The sequence below is a fragment of the Caretta caretta genome, chromosome 2 (genome assembly GCF_965140235.1).
Source record: "Caretta caretta isolate rCarCar2 chromosome 2, rCarCar1.hap1, whole genome shotgun sequence".
In the NCBI taxonomy this organism is placed as follows: domain Eukaryota; kingdom Metazoa; phylum Chordata; order Testudines; family Cheloniidae; genus Caretta; species Caretta caretta.
In genome coordinates, this window is record NC_134207.1 from 1,245,008 (window position 1) to 1,264,803 (window position 19,796).

A 19,796-nucleotide genomic window follows, 5' to 3' on the forward strand; every position below is an offset into this window, starting at 1 on the left:
GGCGGGCCCTGGTGTGGAGCACGGTGCTGACACCCCGGCTGTGGGGAGCAGTGCTGCCTCGGCCCTGCCAGGGGATGGGCTGGGGAGAGGGTGCCTGGGAGCCCACAGGGCAGCGGGCGGGTCCCAGCCCTGCAGGGGGTCAGGCCTAGCCTGCAGCTTCCCCGGGCCAGGTCCAGGGGTGTGAGGGCAGGAGATACGCAGCTTTGTCCTAAAGCAGCTTTGGCAGCGACTCCCTCGAGGAATCCCAGCTCTGCCCTGCTCTGGCCCCAATGTTGGCACCTGGAGGCAGAGCTGCCCCCAGGGCAGGTGGGTGTAGGCTGGGCGTGCACCAGGCCTGCCCGCCCTGGGTCGATGCACTTAGCGGGGGCTCGGAGGTCCCAGGGGCTGGCACTGCCAAGCCAGCGGCTCCAGCCTGAGCCCTCACTGGGAACTAGCCGCGGCTCAGCTCTGCCACAGCCCGTCCCTGCCCAATGCTGCACGGGACTGGGCCACCCCGCAGCCCCCTGCTAGGGCACTGCCATCCCCCCCATCCTGGCCCTGCACCCTCCAACACCCCACTTGGCACTATTGACGGCTGCAGTCACTGCCCCCCCATCAGCCTCCAAGGCCCTGGCCAGGCTCAGCACCTCCGCACCCCGCCAGCCACATCGCCCATGTCCCTCGCCAGCTCCCCGCCAGCACCCACCACCATGGGCGCCAGCACCTACCCCCCTGCCCCCCAGTCGCCGTGCTCGCACGGCCATGCACACCGCCTGTCACCATCTGCCAGGGATCTCCAGCAGCAGCCCCGCCCCAGGGAATTCACTCGGGGGGGAATCGGCTGAGCTGGCCCTGGGGGGGGCAGTTGTAGCAGGCCATAGCCAAGTGCAGGCGCGTGTCCTGACCCAGGGTGGGGACTAAACCTGCAACCAGCAGCCCCTGCCCCAGCGCTGGGAAGTGGGACCTCTCCTTGTCCCGTGCAGCTCAGCGAGCGAGCGAGCTCCAGCCAGCGGCGCGCCCCTCGAGGCGGGCAGATGGGCCCAGAGCTGGTCCCCAAAGAGTGTATTGCCCACCTGGTGGAAGCTCGATGGGCTGGTGCCAGCCCACCCCTCGCTGGCAGCCTCCGCAGGGACGCCAGGCTCAGCCCCACACCTGGGGTCCTCCTCTCCAGGGAGCCCCACTTCTCTGCAGGCCACACCCGCCTTCCCTAGCCCTGTGCCCCATGAACCCTTTCCCAGCAAGGCTGACACCTCTGGCAGCGTGGGGAGCAGCTCCCCCTCTGGCACGGAGGGCAGGGGGACGTCCTGGAGACGAGGACGGGGCCCTGCTGGGGCCCACGGCTCCACCATCACTTACACACTGGAGGGAAAGGCCCTGGGTGCCCCACCCCCCAAGAGCAGGGCATGGGCCTGCTGAGCCCCTCCCCATCTGGGGCAGGGACAGCACTGGGCCTCACCCACCAGCCCCTGCACAGGACGTGCTCAGCCCCCCAGTGAGGTGCCCTAGAGCCCCCCTGTCCCTAGAGGGGGTGGGGGAGACACTGGAGAGGGCCCAGAGCACATGGCCCAGCCGCTCTCCACAGTCAGTGCCAGGGGGCTCTGGTGTAGGGAGCAGGATGGGTTCGGTAAGGGGCACTTCCCTACACAGTCAGCACTGGCCCCAGTGTGATGCTAGGGGGTGCTGTGCTGCCAGGCGGGGTGGGGGGTAGAAGCTGGGGTGGGGGCAGGCAGGAGCGTCCAGGCCCTGCCAGTCTGTAAATCCCCAGAGCGCCAGGAAACTCTCCTATATTTTATCCTGTTGCATGTTGGGTTTTGGGAGTTTCTTATTTCACTTTACCCGAGTGGGTGCGGGGGTCAGGGCTCGCCCTGGGCGGTGGGATGGGCCGGGTATGGAGAACCAGCCCGCTCTGCACAGTCTGGTCCCAGCTCCCCACCCCAGGCGCTGCAACCTGGCACACGGGCTTGCAGCGCCACTCGCTCCGATTTGGCCCAGGTACCCCACGCCATGGAGATGCAGCCGGGTCAAACCTACCCAGGCTTGAGGGCACTGTGCCCTTGGGTGCGAGCCCCCCAGGCCAGGAGCTGCTGCCGCAGGGTCAGGGCATCAATTCATGGCAGGTTGTTTCACATCTGTAAAAACCATGGGGGGGCTCTGCAGAACCTCCTCCCCATTTCCTGAACCCCAGCCCTGTGCCCCCCACGGCCCTGCATGTCAGACGGGCACCCCTCAGCCTCTGCCTGCCCCCTATGGGCCTGCACATCAGACGGGCGACCCCCCAGCCTGAGCCCCCCCGGGCCTGTGTGTCAGACGGGCACCCCTCAGCCTCTGCCTGCCCCCTTTGGGCCTGCACGTCAGACGGGCGACCCCCCAGCCCTGTGTCCCCCACGGGCCTTCACGTCAGACAGGCGACCCCCAGCCTGTACCCCCCATGGGCCTGTCATAGAATCATAGAATCATAGAATATCAGGGTTGGAAGGGACCCCAGAAGGTCATCTAGTCCAACCCCCTGCTCGAAGCAGGACCAATCCCCAATTAAATCATCCCAGCCAGGGCTTTGTCAAGCCTGACCTTAAAAACTTCTAAGGAAGGAGATTCTACCACCTCCCTAGGTAACGCATTCCAGTGTTTCACCACCCTCCTAGTGAAAAAGTTTTTCCTAATATCCAATCTAAACCTCCCCCACTGCAACTTGAGACCATTACTCCTCGTTCTGTCATCTGCTACCACTGAGAACAGTCTAGAGCCATCCTCTTTGGAACCCCCTTTCAGGTAGTTGAAAGCAGCTATCAAATCCCCCCTCATTCTTCTCTTCTGCAGGCTAAACAATCCCAGCTCCCTCAGCCTCTCCTCATAACTCATGTGTTCCAGACCCCTAATCATTTTTGTTGCCCTTCGCTGGACTCTCTCCAATCTATCCACATCCTTCCTGTAGTGTGGGGCCCAAAACTGGACACAGTACTCCAGATGAGGCCTCACCAATGTCGAATAGAGGGGAACGATCACGTCCCTGTGTGTCAGACGGGCACCCCTCAGCCTCTGCCTGCCCCCTTTGGGCCTGCATGTCAGACGGGCGACCCCCAGCCTGTGTCCCCCACTGGCCTTCACGTCAGACAGGCGACTCCCAGCCTGTGCCCCCCACGGGCCTGCGTGTCAGACGGGCGATCCCCCAGCCCTGTGTCCCCCACGGGCCTGCGTGTCAGACGAGCACCCCTCAGCCTCTGCCTGCCTCCTATGGGTCTGCACGTCAGGCGGGCGACCCCCAGCACCACCACAACACCTGCATGTGAGACAAGTAGAATGTAAAAGCTGCCAGACTGGGTCAGACTAATGGTCCAGCTAGCCCAGGATCCTGTCTTCGACTGCAGCTGGTGCCAGAACGTCAGAGGGGATGAACAAACAGGGAATCGTCAAGTGACCCATCCCCTGTCACCCACTCCCAGCTTCTGGCAACCACAGGTTTAGGGACACCCAGAGCATGGGGTGCCCATTTGGCTAATAGCCATTGATGCACCAATCCTCCGTGAACCAATCTAGTTATTTTTTGGACCTTGTTATACTTTGGGCCTTCACAACACCCTCTGGCAAGGAGTTCCACAGGTTGACTGTGCGTTGTGTGAAGAAATATGTCCTTTCATTTGTGTTAAACCTGCTGCCTGTTACTTTCACTGGGTGACCCCTAGTTCTGGTGTTATATGAAGGGGTAAATCACACTTATTCCTTATTTACTTTCTCCACAGCAGTCATGATTTTATAGACCTCAATCATATCCCCCCTTAGTCATCTCTTTTCCAAGCTGAAAAGTCCCAGTCCTATTAATCTCTCCTCTTTTCTGAACCTTTTCCAATTCCAATATATCTTTTTTGAGATGGGGCAACCCCATCCGCACGCAGTATTCAAGGTGTGGGCGTATTATGGATTTATATAGAGGCAATAGGATATTTTCTGTCTTACTCTCTATCCCTTTCCTTATGATTCCCAGCATTCTGTTCGCTTTTTTGACTGCCACTGCCCATTGAGCGGATGTTTTCAGAGAACTCTCCACACTGACTCCGAGATCTCTTTCCTGAGTGGGAACAGCTAATTCAGACCCATCATTGTATAGGCATGGGGGGATTATGTTTTCCAACGTGCATTATCAACACTGAATTTCATCTGCCATTTTGTTGCCCAGTTGCCCCATTTGCGAAGAGTTCCAAAGGAATCTCCCAAGTCAGCTCTGGATTTACCTATCCCCCCTCGGGGTGCACAGGAGATGGGTGAATCCCAGCACCCGCTCAGTCAGACCTGGATGTGAGACGGACAAGCCCGTCCCCCACCCCTTGGGGCCCGCAGGCAAACCCCAGTGCCCCCCTTCACCTTCCCAGTCATTATTCTGTATCCCTCCATTACAGCCCCCCTCCAAACCACACAGCCCCAGGCTCCCGGCTCTCTGGCCCCAGTCACCAGTTGCCCACTGGGCCCTTTCTGAGCCAGATTCCAGCCCAGGGTGCAGCATCCCACCCATGACCAGAACAGCTCCAGGACGTCCCCCAGCCCAACCCTGCTGTGTGCTGATGGGGGCTGTGCGGGCCCCTCTCCTGGGGGTGTGCAGTCACACTGCCCGGCCCGGCGCCCCTCCACTGGGCAGGATTCTGCACTGTAGACCCTGTTGGGCAGCTGGCACCAAGCTGCCCGTTCACCCGGCTCAGGCTGGTCCCCTGGAGAGCCTCTGTCTCCTCTCGTCGCCACTGACGGCAGGCCCTGCCTACACTATGGTGCTGTAACGCCATGGTGAAGAGGCCCTTTCCCATCGCCATAGTAACTCCACCTCCCTGGGCAACACCAGCTACACCACGTCTACACTGGGCGCTAGCTCTGCAGGGCTGTGGCGCTGGGGGGTGGATTTTTCACACCCCTAGGTCGCCATAGCTACAGCGCCTACGGGCAGACCAGGCGTCCGGCACGCGGTGCCATCTCCACAGGCTGCCCTGCCCGCTGGCCCCGTCGCCAGAGGGACACTACACACCAGGCCCAGCCAGCCCCCACGCCCCACGGCTCCCCCGGCTGGGGTGGGACCAACCTGGCTCCGACTCTGCCCTTCTCATCTCTTGCCAGTGTCAGGGCCCGGGCGGCACCTTCCCCTCCGCCCCACGACACTCACTTCCCTCCACCCCAGGGACTTGTGCGGACCCCACTGTCAGGCAGGGGCATGGCTTGACCACAGAGCTGGACCTGCGCAAGCCCCCTAGTGTAGACGCAGCTCTGCCGTCACAGCGCGTAGCCTGGTTCGCTCAGGGGCCTGGAGCCAGCTCCGGTGGGACTTGTGCCGCCACATGCCCACCAGGCCGCCTTGCCGGCACAGCACACCTGGGCAGGACAGCTGCCCCGGCACCGCCCGACGAGAGCAGACCCGGCTGCGCAGCCCCTCGCGACGGGCTCTCAGGCCCTGCCAAACCACCACCTCGAGGAGACCCGGCGCGGGCCCGGCTGGAGTCCCCTCCTGCCATGGGCCCCACTGACCACCCTGCCCCACCCCTGCTCGGCTGGGACCACGGCTAACCCCCGTCCTCGGGAGCTAGGGCCCCGCTTGGCCACGGGCCCTGCACAGACACGGGCCAGGCAACGCCAGCCTGCCGCAGGCAGGTCAGACCCAGCCACCCCCAGCTTCCAAGCGCCACGCAGACAGCGGGCACCGCCGCAGGGGGCAAGCCACACGGCCAGGGCCCAGTGGGCCTCTTGGCCGAGGAGCGATGGCACATTTCCACAGCTCTGGTGCCCCCCCATCCTCCCTGCTATGGCATGCTCCCCCCATCCCTGCCCAGTTATGGTGTGCTACCCCCACACCCCATCCCCTACGCATTTCTCTCTGCCCCACCCCTTCCCCCACTCCACCCCCAGCTACAATGCGCTCCCTCAACCCCCACCTCTGGCCTCGATGTGCTACCCTCCGCCCCACACCTCCTCTACCAACCCCAGCCATGGCCACACTCCCCTCCACTCAGCCAGCAGGGGATGGCACATGTCAGCAGCGGGCAGCGCATGTGCACACAAACACAGCCGTGGCACACACCCGTGCAAAAACACAACACATGCCCCCGCAGCGGCTGGGCATCATCTCGGGGGAGCAGAGTCACTGTCCCCTTGGACAGGGTGGGCTCAGGGCTCCCCTGGCCTCCACCCGCTTGGCAACACGGCTCTGCCCCGACCGCACCCTACGGGCAGTGCCCGGTCTGCAGAGCCAGGACGAGCCGGGCACACGCCAGCCCCGGGGAGGGGAGGCGGCTCTGGTACCATGCCGTCCCTCCCGCATGGGGCAGAGATGGGGCAGGGCGAGGACACAGCCCCACGGGGCCAGACACAGCTGGGGGCCACACTCCATACCCATGGGCGGGTACAGGGCGCAGCAGCAGAGTGGGGAAGGGGCATGGCTGGGGCTGAGAAAGCCCCAGCCCCTGACAAAGACACGCCTCCCCCTGCCAAGGGCCCACCGGTGGGAGAGGACACGGGCTCTGTTCCCTCCCCACGTACCCCTAGACACTGTAGGCAGAACGGCACCAGCATCCAGGGACCTCCAAGTGTTCCCCTACCCGGGGCCCTCCACACCCTCATGCCCAGCTGTGCCCCCCATGCCCCCAGCAGCCGGAGGTCCAGGAACCCAGAGTCGGGGGCAGCAGCTTGCCCATTAGCCTTCCAAAGGGGCAGGCCAGGCCACATGCATTTCCCCTTTAAGGGCAGGCCTGGCTGGCTGTTGGGGGGCCGCCCTCTCACAGAGCGGGCCCCCAGCTCCCCTGCATCTGTCAAGCCTGCAGACTGCCCTGGCGGCTCAGAACCAGAGACCAGGAGAGGGCTGGGGGTGGGGGGCGGACTCCTGGGAGGGCAGGGGAGGGCTGGGGGGCGGGCTCTAGGGGAAGCCAGAGGAGTTTAAATAGCTACAGATTCCATTCCTATTGACATGTGCCCAAAGCCCTGGGCTCCAGAGAGCCTGTAATCCCAGCCAGCGGGTTCCTGTCTGACCCCCACACCTGCAGCTCTGTCCCCTGACCCCAAACCCCCACCCCCCCACACGTCCTCCATCCCTCCTTCCATCCCCCCCCACACCCCATCCCACCCAGACACTCCCGTCCCTGTGCCCCCAGCACACACCCCTGCCTGTCCCGCAATGCCCCCAGGCCCCTGCAGAGTCTCACACACCGGGGGGGGGGGGGGGGGGGGGGGGGGGGGGGCGGCACTGGACCAGGATTTCACAGACATGTCCTGAACTGCCATGGGCCAGGTGGAGCTTCTGGGCACAGGGCCCTGCTGCAGGTGCGTCCCAGGAGGGACGACGGGGCAGCTAGCAGATCCAACCCCCTTTTCCATAGGGCCCCTGGGGGGGGGGACAGCACCCTCCAGCATTATGCAGTGTGCTCCCCTCCCCAAGCCAGTGGCTCCACCTGGACCCCAAACCCGCAGCAGCTGCCAACTCCTGCACCACAGATTTCACCCCAGAGCCCAGCTGGGCCCCAGACACAGCCCCTCCAGCCTTCCCAGCATTTACAGCCCCAGCCCCACGGTGCCCTCTGGGCCCAGGGTCCACGGATGAGGACATGGGGCCTGATGGGCCCAGCAGGCCAGCCGGAGCCCAGGGGGTGTCTGGCAATGGGCCCCCAAAGTCAGTGCATGCCACAGGTGCTCAGCCCAGGCCCCAGAGCTCACCAGTGCAGAGCCTGGCTCCAGCCACACCCCACGGCCCTGCCAGGCTCATTCTAGACACCCCTGGGACCTGAACCCCAGCCCTGGCAGCTGGTCCCCATCAGAGCCGAGCCCCACGCCTGATGAAGGGCTCCTGCCGGCAGTGCCTGGCATGCCCTATTATGGGAACGAGCACACGGGCGCTCCCCTGGCCCGGCCCCGGCCCTCGGAGCAGGAGCCCCAGCCCACCAGCCCTGTCTGGAGTGCCATGGGGCCAGCCGGGGGGGGGCAGGGCTGGTACCTTTGTATCTCTCCCGCACCTCCTCATAGGCTTGGATAAAGTCCTTCTCCTCCGGGTTGGGGGGCAGGCTGCTGAGGCTGAAAGCAGCCATGGGTCAGCGCAGTGGAGAGCTCCGGGTGTCTCTCATGGGTGCCGAGGCAGGGGCTGGGGCTGGCAGGCAGCAGGCATGGACCGTGAGAGCGCAGCCCAGCCCAGCTGCTGGAATGACATTCCAGCCGGCCTGGCCCTACCCCTTAAAGGAACAGCCGCCCTCGGCTCCAGGGGCTGGGAAGAGACGCCCACGGGGGCTGCCCCCGCGGGGCAAAGGCAGGATAAAGGGGGTGCTGAGCCCCATTCGCCCTGGCTCAGCACCCACCGTACAGTGCTGCAAGGAGGGAGCAGGGCCTAGCCCCATATCACTCGGAAGGAGGGGCACAAGCCAGGGCTCCCCATACTCACCTCTGACCCACTTCACCACTCCAGGGTGTGGGGAGACATCCAGCCAGCCCTGCCCCCAAGCCAAGCAAGCCGGGGACATCCCAGACAGAGTCTGATGGGGAATTATTCCCCTGCCCCAGGCAGGCTAGGACCCACGGCCCTTCCAGAGCACCCACAGCCGTGAGCTGGCCTAGTGACCGCTGACCAGCCATGGGATGCAGCCAGCTCGGGGGTGCGGCGCGGCAGCCCTGGTTAATGGCACAGGGCGCCGGGCAGCTCAGCCAGATGACAAATGCAGCTGATGCAGCAGAAGGGAATTGGGGGCAGGCCAGTCACAGACACGGCGCTGGCGAGAACAAAAGACGCAGCCCAGCGTCCTGGCACCGGAACACGGGCCTCTTGGGGCTCGGGGCAGCGCAGGCTGGCGGGTCCCCCGCCCAGCGCCGGCTTGGTGGCAGTGAGCTGGAGATGCAGGAGCCTGCAGAACAGAGCTCCCGGCATGGCTAATGGCAGCCCCAGAGCACCCACGGCTGAGCACGGGGGGGACAGAAACCCACCTCGGGGCCAATTGCTCGGCCTCAGCCGCTCAGTGCCTGTCTGTGCAACTGGCTCGCAGCCTGTTTTCGAACGTCTGTCTGTCCCCCCGCCCCATTTCCTCCTAGGGAGGAATGGCAACTCCACTTTGCTCCCCAGACCCCCGCAGCCTGCATCCCCCCAAGGAGCCAGGGCCCTTCACCTGCAGCTCCCCCCATGGCTCCCCAGACCCCGCAGCTCTACCAGGGTAGCTGGAAATGCCTTTGCTCCCGCACCCCAGCCAGGCCAAATCCTGTGGCCGTGAATCCACTTGCATGGCCCTTTCCCCGAGCTCGTTCACCCTGGCTGGCTGCACACACAGAGCACAAGGCTCCTGCAGGCCCGGCCCCGCAGCAGAAGGGACCGTGTCCTTTTATCACATGGCTCATTCACCCCAGGCTTGTCCCGGCCTGGGCCCGGGCCCAGGGGCAGCCAAGAGACCCCGGGGTCTTTGTAAAACTCCGTCTCTGAACTCAAGCCCTGCCATATTTCCAGCCGCCCCCTCCCCTGTGCTCAGATTTCCCCCCATCCCCACGGCAGGGCCTGATACCTCCACTCCCCTGCACAGAGGCCACTGGCCGGGAAGCAGCCTCTGCTTTGCCCGGCTCCTGGGCCAAGGGCTGCATGCGCAGGCCTCGCTGCCACGGCACGTGGGCACACAGGGCTCGTGGCACCAGCCACAGCACGCCAGGGCAACGTGCAGCCCCGACGCATGGGCAGAACCCTGCGGGTACCCGCGCCCTGCCCCAGGTGTGCAAGGGACACAGCCGGCAAGGGCACAGAGTTGGCAGCGATGCACAGGCTCTGCAGTGAGGTGCATGCATCTGGCCAAGCCCCCACACCCCAGGATGGGATTTGCAGGGTAACTCGGCTGCTATTCTGAGCTCTCAGCCCCGCATTTGGCTCCAAGACCGCATCTCATTTGCAGCTGCTCCCAAGTCAGGCAAGCGGGAGGCTGGCGGGCCAGGTGCCCATCCCTGGGTGCTGCCCTGTTCCAGGAAGGCTGGTGAGTCACTGGGAGAACAAGGGGGAGGCGGGAGCCACATACGGGAGGAGGGGGCATCAGCCCTAAATTTAGCCGCCCAAAGCCCCGGGTAATCCAATCTGGTGCGAAGGGCTCAGCGGGAGGGAGGGCAGAGCCCGGCGCCCGACAGAAATAGTGCAGAGGGTGTCCATTCACCGCCAGGGACATGCCGGCCATTGCCCACAGGCACAGCCCACGGCGGGCACTCCTCAAGGGCAGGGGGGCTCCTGCAGCTTGGGGGGGCTCCGCCAGGGCCACGCTTCCCAGCGCTCCTCCACGGCACCATCTCTACGGATGAGTGTGGGGTGCGGACAGGTCGGAGCTGGCGGGGACCAAGCTCTCGCCTGGCACCACAGGGACGGGAGAAGGGAGCTGCAGCCACGCAGAGTCCGTGTCCACCCTGGGGAATCCCTCACTGCAGCGTTGCTGCGCTGGGCCCTGAGCTGGCTCCGGCCCTCGCCCTCGCCCTCGCTGCGATCATGCCCCGCCCCGCCCCCCACGGTGCCCGTCCCCATCCCCATCCCCTGCCTCCCAGCACACTCCACAACCCACCCCCACACGCCGCCCCGCCCCCCCACCTCAGCACAGACCCCACAACCCACCCCCCCACGCCGCCTCGCCCCTGCCCCTCAGCACAGACCCCGACGGCACACCCACAACCCACCCCCATATGCCGCCCCACCTCGCCCCCGCCCTTCAGCACAGACCCCCACGGCACACCCCACAACCCACCCCCCCACGCCGCCCTGCCCCCCCACCTCACTCCCGCCCCTCAGCAGTAGGCTGCAGGGGGTCGGCGTGCCCCCGGCGGGGGGGGCAGTCGGGGGGCTCTGGACACTGAGCGGTTGGGCTGACTTGTTCCCACTGCCTGTCTTCGTCCTGAATTTAGCAACTGCGGCCCCAATGCAGCGCGGCCTGTCCCCAGAGCCCCCGAGTGCACCTCTCAGCCATACCAGGCGCTGGCCGGGCTGCATGGGCATCAGGGTGCCACACCTTCACGAAGTCAGACGGTTCTTAATGTTTCCTCTGAATACTGTAGGGGTGCCTCAGTTTCCCCTATAAAAAGAACAGGAGGACTTGTAGCACCTTAGAGACTAACAAATTTATGAGAGCATAAACTTTCGTGAGCTACAGCCCACTTCATCAGATGCATAGAATGGAACATAGAGTAAGAAGATAAATATATATACATACAGAGAACGAGGAAGTTGCCATACAAACTGTAAGAGGCTAAAAGAAAAGGAGTACTTGTGGCACCTTAGAGACTAACCAATTTATTTGAGCATGAGCTTTCGTGAGCTACAGCTCACTTCATCGGATGCATACCGTGGAAACTGCAGCTGACTTTATATACACACAGAGAATATGAAACAATACCTCCTCCCACCCCACTGTCCTGCTGGTAATAGCTTATCTAAAGTGATCATCAAGTTGGGCCATTTCCAGCACAAATCCAGATGCTCAGATAAATTGGTTAGTCTCTAAGGTGCCACAAGTCCTCCTTTTCTTTTTGCGAATACAGACTAACACAGCTGTTACTCTGAAACCTGTAAGAGGCTAATTAATTAAGATGAGCTATTATCAGCAGGAAAAAAAAACTTTTGTAGTGATAATCAAGCTGGCCCATTTAGACAGCTGACAAGAAGGTGTGAGGATACTTAACATGGGGAAATAGAGTCAACATGTGTAATGACCCAGCCACCCCCAGTCTCTATTCAAACCCAAGATAATGGTATCTAGTTTGCATATAATTCAAGCTCAGCGGTTTCTCGTTGGAGTCTGTTTTTGAAGCTTTTCTGTTGCAAAGTTGCCACCTTTAAGTCTGTTACTGAGTGGCCAGAGCGGCTGAAGTGTTCTCCTACCGGTTTTTGAATGTTATGACTCCTGATGTCAGATTTGTCTCCATTTATTCTTTTGCGTAGAGACTGTCCAGTTTGGCCAATGTACATGGCAGAGGGGCATTGCTGGCACATGATGGCATATATCACATTGGTAGATGTGCAGGTGAACGAGCCCCGGATGGCGTGGCTAATGTGATTAGGTCCTATGATGACAGATTTCAGGGTAGCAGCTGTGTTAGTCTGTATCCGCAAAAAGAAAAGGAGGACTTGTGGCACCTTAGAGACTAACAAATTTATTTGAGCATAAACTTTCGTGAGCTACAGCTCACTTCATCGGATGCATTCAGTGGAAAATACAGTGGGGAGATTTATATACATAGAGAACATGAAACAAGGGGTGATTTGTGCTGGAAATGGCCCACCTGTTGATCACTTTAGATAAGCTATTACCAGCAGGACAGTGGGGTGGGAGGAGGTATTGTTTCATGATTTCTGTGTGTATATAAAGTCTGCTGCAGTTTCCACGGTAAACATCTGATGAAGTGAGCTGTAGCTCACGAAAGCTCATGCTCAAATAAATTGGTTAGTCTCTAAGGTGCCACAAGTACTCCTTTTCTTTTTACTATAACCAGAGTGATCACTTAAGGTGAGCTATTACCAGCTGGAGCGCGGGGGCGGGGGGAAGAGACCTTTCGTAGTGCTAATCAAGGTGAGCCATTTCCAGCAGTTGACAAGATGGTGTCACTTGAATAAATATGTGGACAGAGTTGGCATCGGGCTTTGTTGCAAGGATAGGTTCCTGGGTAAGTTTTTTTCTTGTGTGGTTGCTGGAGAGTATTTGCTTCAGGTTGGAGGGATGTCTGTAAGCGAGGACTGCCCTGTCTCCCACGATCTGTGAGAGTGAGGGATCATTTTTCAGGATAGGTTGTAAATCTTTGATGATGCGCTGGAGAGGTTTTAGTTGGGGGCTGAAGGTGACGGCTAGTGGCGTTCTGTTATTTTCTTTGTTGGGCCTGTCCTGCAGTAGGTGACTTCTGGGTACTCTTCTGGCTCTGATAATCTGATTCTTCACTTCAACAGGTGGGTATTGTAGTTGTAAGAACGCTTGATAGAGATCTTGTAGGTGTTTGTCTCTGTCTGAGGGGTTGGAGCAAATGCAGTTGTATCATAGAGGTTGGCTGTAGACAATGGATCATGTGGTGTGGTCAGGGTGAAAGCTGGAGGCATGTAGGTAGGCATAGCGGTCAGTAGGTTTCCGGTATAGGGTGGTGTTTATGTGACCATCGCTTATTAGCACCGTAGTGTCCAGGAAGTGGATCTCTTGTGTGGACTGGCCCAGGCTGAGGTTGATGGTGGGATGGAAATTGTTGAAATCATGGTGGAATTCCTCAAGGGCTTCTTTTCCATGGGTCCAGATGATGAAGATGTCATCAATATAGCGCAAGTAGAGTAGGGGCATTAGGGGATGAGAGCTGAGGAAGCATTGTTCTAAGTCAGCCATAAAAATGTTGGCATACTGTGGGGCCATGCGGGTACCCATAGCAGTGCCGCTGATCTGAAGGTATACATTGTCCCCAAATGTGAAATAGTTATGGGTGAGGACAAAGTCACAAAGTTCAGCCACCAGGTTAGCTGTGACATTATCAGGGATACCATTCCTCACGGCTTGTAGTCCATCTTTGTGTGGAACGTTGGTGCAGAGGGCTTCTACATCCATAGTGGCCAGGATGGTGTTTTCAGGAAGATCACCGATGGATTGTAGTTTCCTCAGGAAGGCAGTGGTGTCTCGAAGGTAGCTGGGAGTGCTGGTTGCGTAGGGCCTGAGGAGGGAGTCTACATAGCCAGACAATCCTGCTGTCAGGGTGCCAACGCCTGAGATGATGGGGTGTCCAGGATTTCCAGGTTTATGGATCTTGGGTAGCAGATAGAATATCCCAGGTCGGGGATCCAGGGGTGTGTCTGTGCGGATTTGATCTTGTGCTTTTTCGGGGAGTTTCTTGAGCAAATGCTGTAGTTTCTTTTGGTAACTCTCAGTGGGATCAGAGGGTAATGGCTTGTAGAAAGTGGTGTTGGAGAGCTGCCGAGCAGCCTCTTGTTCATATTCCGACCTATTCATGATGACGACAGCACCTCCTTTGTCAGCCTTTGTGATTATGATGTCAGAGTTGTTTCCAAGGCTGCGGATGGCGTTGTGTTCTGCACGGCTGAGGTTATGGGGCAAGTGATGCTGCTTTTCCACAATTTCAGCCCGTGCACGTCGGCGGAAGCACTCTATGTAGAAGTCCAGTCTGTTGTTTCGACCTTCAGGAGGAGTCCACCTAGAATCCTTCTTTTTGTAGTCTTGGTAGGAAGGATTCTGTGGGTTAGTAAGTTGTTCAGAGTTGTGCTGGAAATATTCTTTGAGTCGGAGACATTGAAAGTAGGATTCTAGGTCACCACAGAACTGTATCACGTTCGTGGGCCTGGAGGGACAAAAGGAGAGGCCCCGACTCTTCTGCCGGGCTAAGTGTATAGCTGGAAAGATTAACAATATTGTTGGGTGGGTTAAGGGAGCTATTGTTGTGCCCCTTTGTGGCATGCAGTAGTTTAGATAGTTTAGTGTCCTTTTTCCTTTGCAGAGAAGCAAAGTTTGTGTTGTAAATGGCTTGTCTAGTTTTTGTAAAATCTATCCATGAGGAAGTTTGTGTGGAAGGTTGTTTTTTTATGAAAGTATCCAGTTTTGAGAGCTCATTCTTAATCTTTCCCTGTTTGCTGTATACGATGTTGATCAGGTGGTTCCACCCGTAGGAGAACACTTCAACCTCTCTGGCCACTCAGTAAAAGATTTAAAGGTGGCAATTTTGCAACAGAAAAGCTTCAAAAACAGACTCCAAGGAGAAACTGCTGAGCTTGAATTAATATGCAAACTAGATACCATTAACTTGGGTCCTGAATAGAGACTGGGAGTGGCTGGGTTATTACACATATTTACTATTTCCCCATGTTAAGTATCCTCACACCTTCTTGTCAACTTTCTAAATGGGCCATCTTGATCATCACTACAAAAGTTTTTTTTTCTCCTGCTGATAATAGCTCATCTTAACTAATTAGCCTCTTACAGTTGGTATGGCAACTTCCCCCTTCTCTGTAGGTGTATATCAATCCTCTTACTCTATGTTCCATTCTATGCATCCAATGAAGTGGGCTGTAACCAACGAAAGCCTACGCTCTAATAAATTTGTTAGACTCTAAGGTGCCACAAGGACTCCTTTTTGCGAATACAGGCTAACACGACTGCTACTCTGAAACCTGTCAGTTTCCCCTAGGCATTTCTTAAGTCTCTAGGTGGTAGGATAAGGGGGTGTGATTGTTGCAGAGCAAAGGGCCAGGGTACATAAATGGCTGATACTCTATCTCCTGGCAACTGATGGCCTGGGCCCTTCCACCCTGCAAGGTGAGAGCTAAGGAATCAGGTGCCCTCCTGGCCCGGGAAAGGGACAAAGCCCAGAGGAGGAGGGGCTAGAGAGAGTTTCAGTTTGGGGGCTGGCTGGGACATTGAGTGAAGGGCAGACATGGTTGTCTGGCTCACTGCCCCCCAAAATGGACCCAGCTGGGGGGTCCTGTTCTCTGTACCTACAAGCTCTGTGTTAGACCATGTTCCTGTCATCTAATAAACCTTCTGTTTTACTGGCTGGCTGAGAGTCACGTCTGACTGCGAAGTTGCAGGGCAGGACCCTCTGGCTTCCCCAGGAACCTGCCTGGGTGGACTCGCTGTGGGAAGCAGACCAAGGGGCAGAGGATGCTGAAGGCTCTGAGGTCAGACCCAGGAAGGTGGAAGCTGTGTGAGCTTCTTGCCCCGAAGACAGTCTGCTGACAGAGAAGACTCCCACAGAGTCCTGCCTGGCTTCATGGGGAGCAGTTCCAGAGCATCGCCCAGGGACTGCGTGACAACTGGTGGCAGAGGTGGGATATACTGCACCCCGTGGATGGTGCTTCCTGCAGTAAATGACTGGGGAGCAGTAAAACAAAGGGGGATTGACGAGGACCAGGCGTGCTGAAGGCTCAGAGAGGATCGGTTTCGGGGGGGCAGTTAACCCCTGGGAGTGTATGACTAGCGAGAAGGACTTTTGCAGTAACAGGGTTCCCCTGGGGATTGCAGTGAGCCGTCCAAGGGGCGGAGGAGTCTGCGGCTCGACCCTGGCAAAGAGGTGGTGACCTCGAGAAGGGCTGGCAGACGAGGGGATCTCCATGAAAACCGTGGGGAGCTGAGAGCACACAGGCCTGTGAGTCCACATCAACTTGGGAAGAGCGGAGTGATGGCCTGTCACCATCTCCTTAAGAAGGACATTGTAACCCTGTGCAGAAAGAGAGGGTTGAGCATTGGGAAGTTCACCAAAGCACAGTTCATCGTGCAGCTGGAGGAGGATGACCGCTCTAAGGAACAGATTCCTGACCCCAAATGGGGCTATAGCAGGATCTGGGAGCAGCTGGAGTGGTAGCCAGGCATCACCAAGACTCCTGTCCCCCACCAGACGAGGGTCTTCACGATTGGGTTCCCCGTCCGGGGATTGGAGACGAGTCTGAGAGAGCAAGAGGACTGAGAGAGACAGCGAGAGCCCGAGAAAGAGCTGCAGAAGCAGCAGCAGCATGAACTGGCGGTGGGGGAGCGGAGAGGCCTAGGGGACCTCCCCGGGGTGAGTGGGGATAGATCCCGGGGGGCCAGTTCCGCAGGGAACCTCGAGACTAAATTGCTGCCCCTGGTAAGGGGGGGAGGGATGTGGATGCCCACCTCACTGCCTTTGAGCAGGCTGGCAATTTGACCCAGGGGGACCCTGAGGAAAAGCCCCGGTGTCTAGCTCCCTTGCTGGGTCCCAAGGCCATAGACTCCATCAGCCAGATGGGTGGGGAGGTGGACAGGCTCCCACTCCTGACCCCAACCTATATGTCTGTGTGGAGTTTCCTGGGGCCAGGCCCCTCGGACCTCCAGTGGGAGCTGAAGGTGATGGTCAATGGGGAGACATTCCTGGGGCAGTGAGACCATGGGACAGAGAGAACTGTTGTCAGCCCCCGGGTGGTGCAGCCCCTCCAGATGCTGAGGGACTGGGTGAGCTCGGTGAAAGTCCCAGGGGTGAAACCCCTCACCCTGCCTGTGGCTCAGATCCCTGTGCAGACCCAGGAGGGGTGGGGCTGACTGGTCGTTGGGGTGCCCCAGGACACCAGCTGCGAGACCCTGTTGTGGGGTGACTGTGTCTCTTTGGGACAGGATCCAAGCCCTGCTCCTGTAACGGCCAAGGGTTTGAATTTGAATCCAGGGAACCAATCGGCTGAGATGGAAATGGTCACTTAAAATGCAGATGGGGGGGTGGGGGAGAAGCTGCTACGCTTAGGATACCTTCCTGCCTGTAACCAGAGCCCTGGGGTTGCGTGGGACAAAGAGATGTTCCCTGGCGGAGAGGGGGCTCACGCTGGCTCTGATGCTGTAAGGAGAGCAGTGAGCTTGCTGCCTGTCCCCACTGGGACTGCAAGGGCAGTGCTGAGCAAGTGGGGAGCTGAGACCCCAGCTGAGTGGGGGGACACACAGGCAGGACAGGTCGGCTGCCCACCAGGTTTGCCTTGTCCAGAGGCGCTGCTGGGAAGTGATCCCACAGCAGGGAGGGAGCGACCAGGGACAGGGCTCAGCGGGGCTGTGACCCCAGGCCCAGCTAGCAAGCGGGAACAGGTCCCACTCCATTCCCCAGCAGCTGAATTCAAGACAGAGCTGCAGAAGGATCCCTCCTTGGAGGAGCTGAGGGAACTTGCTGGCCACAGGCTGCAAACCCCCTTGGGGAAGGCTGCGGGGACAGATTCCCGTGGGAGAAGGGATTCCTGTACTGGGAATGGGCTCCCCAAAGGGAAATAGAACCGTGGGGGATCAGGAGGCGGCTGGTGGTGCCCCAGAAGTATCGCTGCCGTCTATTGTACCTGGCCCTGGCGTCCGTTGATGACATCTGTGTCTCTAGCCAGACCTGGGGACAGCAGAGGTGTTGTGCCTGGGCCACAAGGTGGGGAGCGGCTGCCCAAGCCCAGAGCTGGCCAAGATCAAGATGGGGGCTCTTAATCAAGAGAGCTCAAATCACAGCCCTCCGAACTGAAGCGCTGGGAGAAGACCCGATCCCAGTTTGAATCCCAGGAGTTTTGGCGTGGAAAAAGGGCACGGGCCGCATAAACCTTCCCACATGCTGCCAGCAAGTGCCATCAAGCACACCCGACCCAAAGAAGGGCGTAAAACTGGAAGGGCCTGGTGTAACTCCCACCAAGGAATGGGAGAGATGATGAGGCATCCATGGGAACGTGGGTGGGTTTGAACTTATGCAGGTCACCAGCTAAAATGACCTTGCTCAGTTCAGTCTCAAAGGGCAGAGAGATGTGACGAAGTGGGACTGTTCTTAATGTTTCCTCTGAATACTGTAGGGGTGCCTCAGTTTCCCCTATGCATTTCGTAAGTCTCTAGGGGGTGGGATAAGGGGGTGTAATTGTTGCAGAGCAAAGGACCAGTGTACATAAATGGCCAACACTCCTGGCAACTGATGGCCTGGGCCCTTCCCCCCTGCAAGCCCAGAGGGCAAGGGGCTGGAGAGAGTTTCAGTTGGGGCTGGCTGGGGACGTGGAGTGAAGGGCAGACAGGGTTGTCTGGCTCACTGCCCCCCAAAATGGGCCCGGCTGAGGGGTCCTGGTCTCTGTACCTACAGGCTCTGTGTTAGACCATGTTCCTGTCATCTAATAAATCTTCTGTTTTCCTGGCTGGCTGAGAGTCACGTCTGACTGTGAAGTTGGGGTGCAGGACCCTCTGGCTTCCCCAGGACCCCGCCTGGATGGACTCGCTGTGGGAAGCGCATGGAGGGGCAGAGGATGCTGAATGCTCCGAGGTCAGACCCAGGAAGGTGGAAGCCGTGTGAACTGTGTGTCCTGCAGACAGGCTGCTCACAGAGAGGAGACTTCCGCAGAGTCCTGCCTGGCTTCATAGGGAGCAGTTCCAGAGCATCGCCCAGGGATGCCGGGACAGTGGTGTCAACGCATGACGGGGAGTCAGGGCCCTGCACCCCCACTTCCTGCGATTCACCGTGACTCTCAGCCAGCCAGTAGAGCAGAAAGTTTATTAGAGACGACAGGAACACAATCCAGACCAGAGCTTGCAGGCATAAACAGGATCCTTAGTCAGGCCCTTCTGGGGGGCAGGGAGATTAGACCCCAGCCTTGGGGCTCCCTCCTCTTCCCCAGCCAACTCCCCCAAAACTGGAAACCCCTCCAGCCGTCTCCCCCAGTCTCCCCGCAGCTCCTCCTCCAGCCTTTGTCCAGTTCTCCGGACAGAAGGTGTCACCTGGCCCCAACCCCCCTCCTAAAAGAAGCCTCCCATTCCCAGTGAAACTCCCCTGCAACATCCCCTGGTCAATCCTCCCCCTCCCTGCTGCATCACACATGGCGGGCCGGGGGCTGCAGCAAGACCCACACCCCTCACACTGACTGGAGCTGGCGAAACCCCACGGGCCCATCTGGTCCGTCCCTGGGGCCTGGACATGCCTGGTGTCACGGCGTCCCCGGGCGATGCTCTGGAACTGCTCCCCATGAAGCCAGGCAGGACTCTGGGAAAGTCTCCTCTCTGTGAGCAGCCTGTCTGCAGGACACACAGCTCACACAGCTTCCACCTTCCTGGGCCTGTGTGATGAAGTGGGACTGTTCTTAATGTTTCCTCTGAATAGTGTGGGGGTGCCTCAGTTTCCCCTAGGCAGTTCTTAAGTATCTGGGGGGTGGGGTAAGGGTGTATGATCATTGCAGAGCCTAGAGGGCATGTGTGTGCAGGAGTCTGGACACAGAGAATGGCCGACACCCTGTTTCCTGGCAACTGATGGCCTGGGCCCTTCCTCCTCCCCCCCCCCCCCCCCAAGGTGAGAGCTGAAGGGTTGGAGAACAAAGGAATCAGGTGACCTCCTGGCCCGGGAAAGGAACAAAGCCCAGAGGAGGAGAGGCTGGAGGGGGTTTTCAGTTTGGGGCTGGC

The 19,796-nt window shown here is 59.2% G+C and overlaps 1 protein-coding gene across 11 annotated transcripts in view; it reads right to left on the bottom strand.

Annotated features, from left to right (window-relative positions):
• Window positions 1-19,796, bottom strand: part of PLEC (plectin) — a 165,845-nt gene that overhangs the window by 106,133 nt on the left and 39,916 nt on the right. For 2 of the 11 annotated variants that reach the window (XM_075124839.1, XM_075124838.1), the window contains exon 1: window positions 10,898-10,952. The exons of 7 other annotated variants lie outside the window; for them this stretch is intronic. Coding sequence is in view for 2 of the 4 variants with exons in the window: in XM_048836985.2 (XP_048692942.2) it covers window positions 7,931-8,021 (91 nt within the window). In the remaining 2 variants the exon portion in view is untranslated. Of the gene's footprint in view, window positions 1-7,930; window positions 8,078-10,897; window positions 10,953-19,796 lie in introns of those variants that run through there. 2 more of the 11 variants (XM_048836985.2, XM_048836982.2) reach the window with 1 other exon arrangement.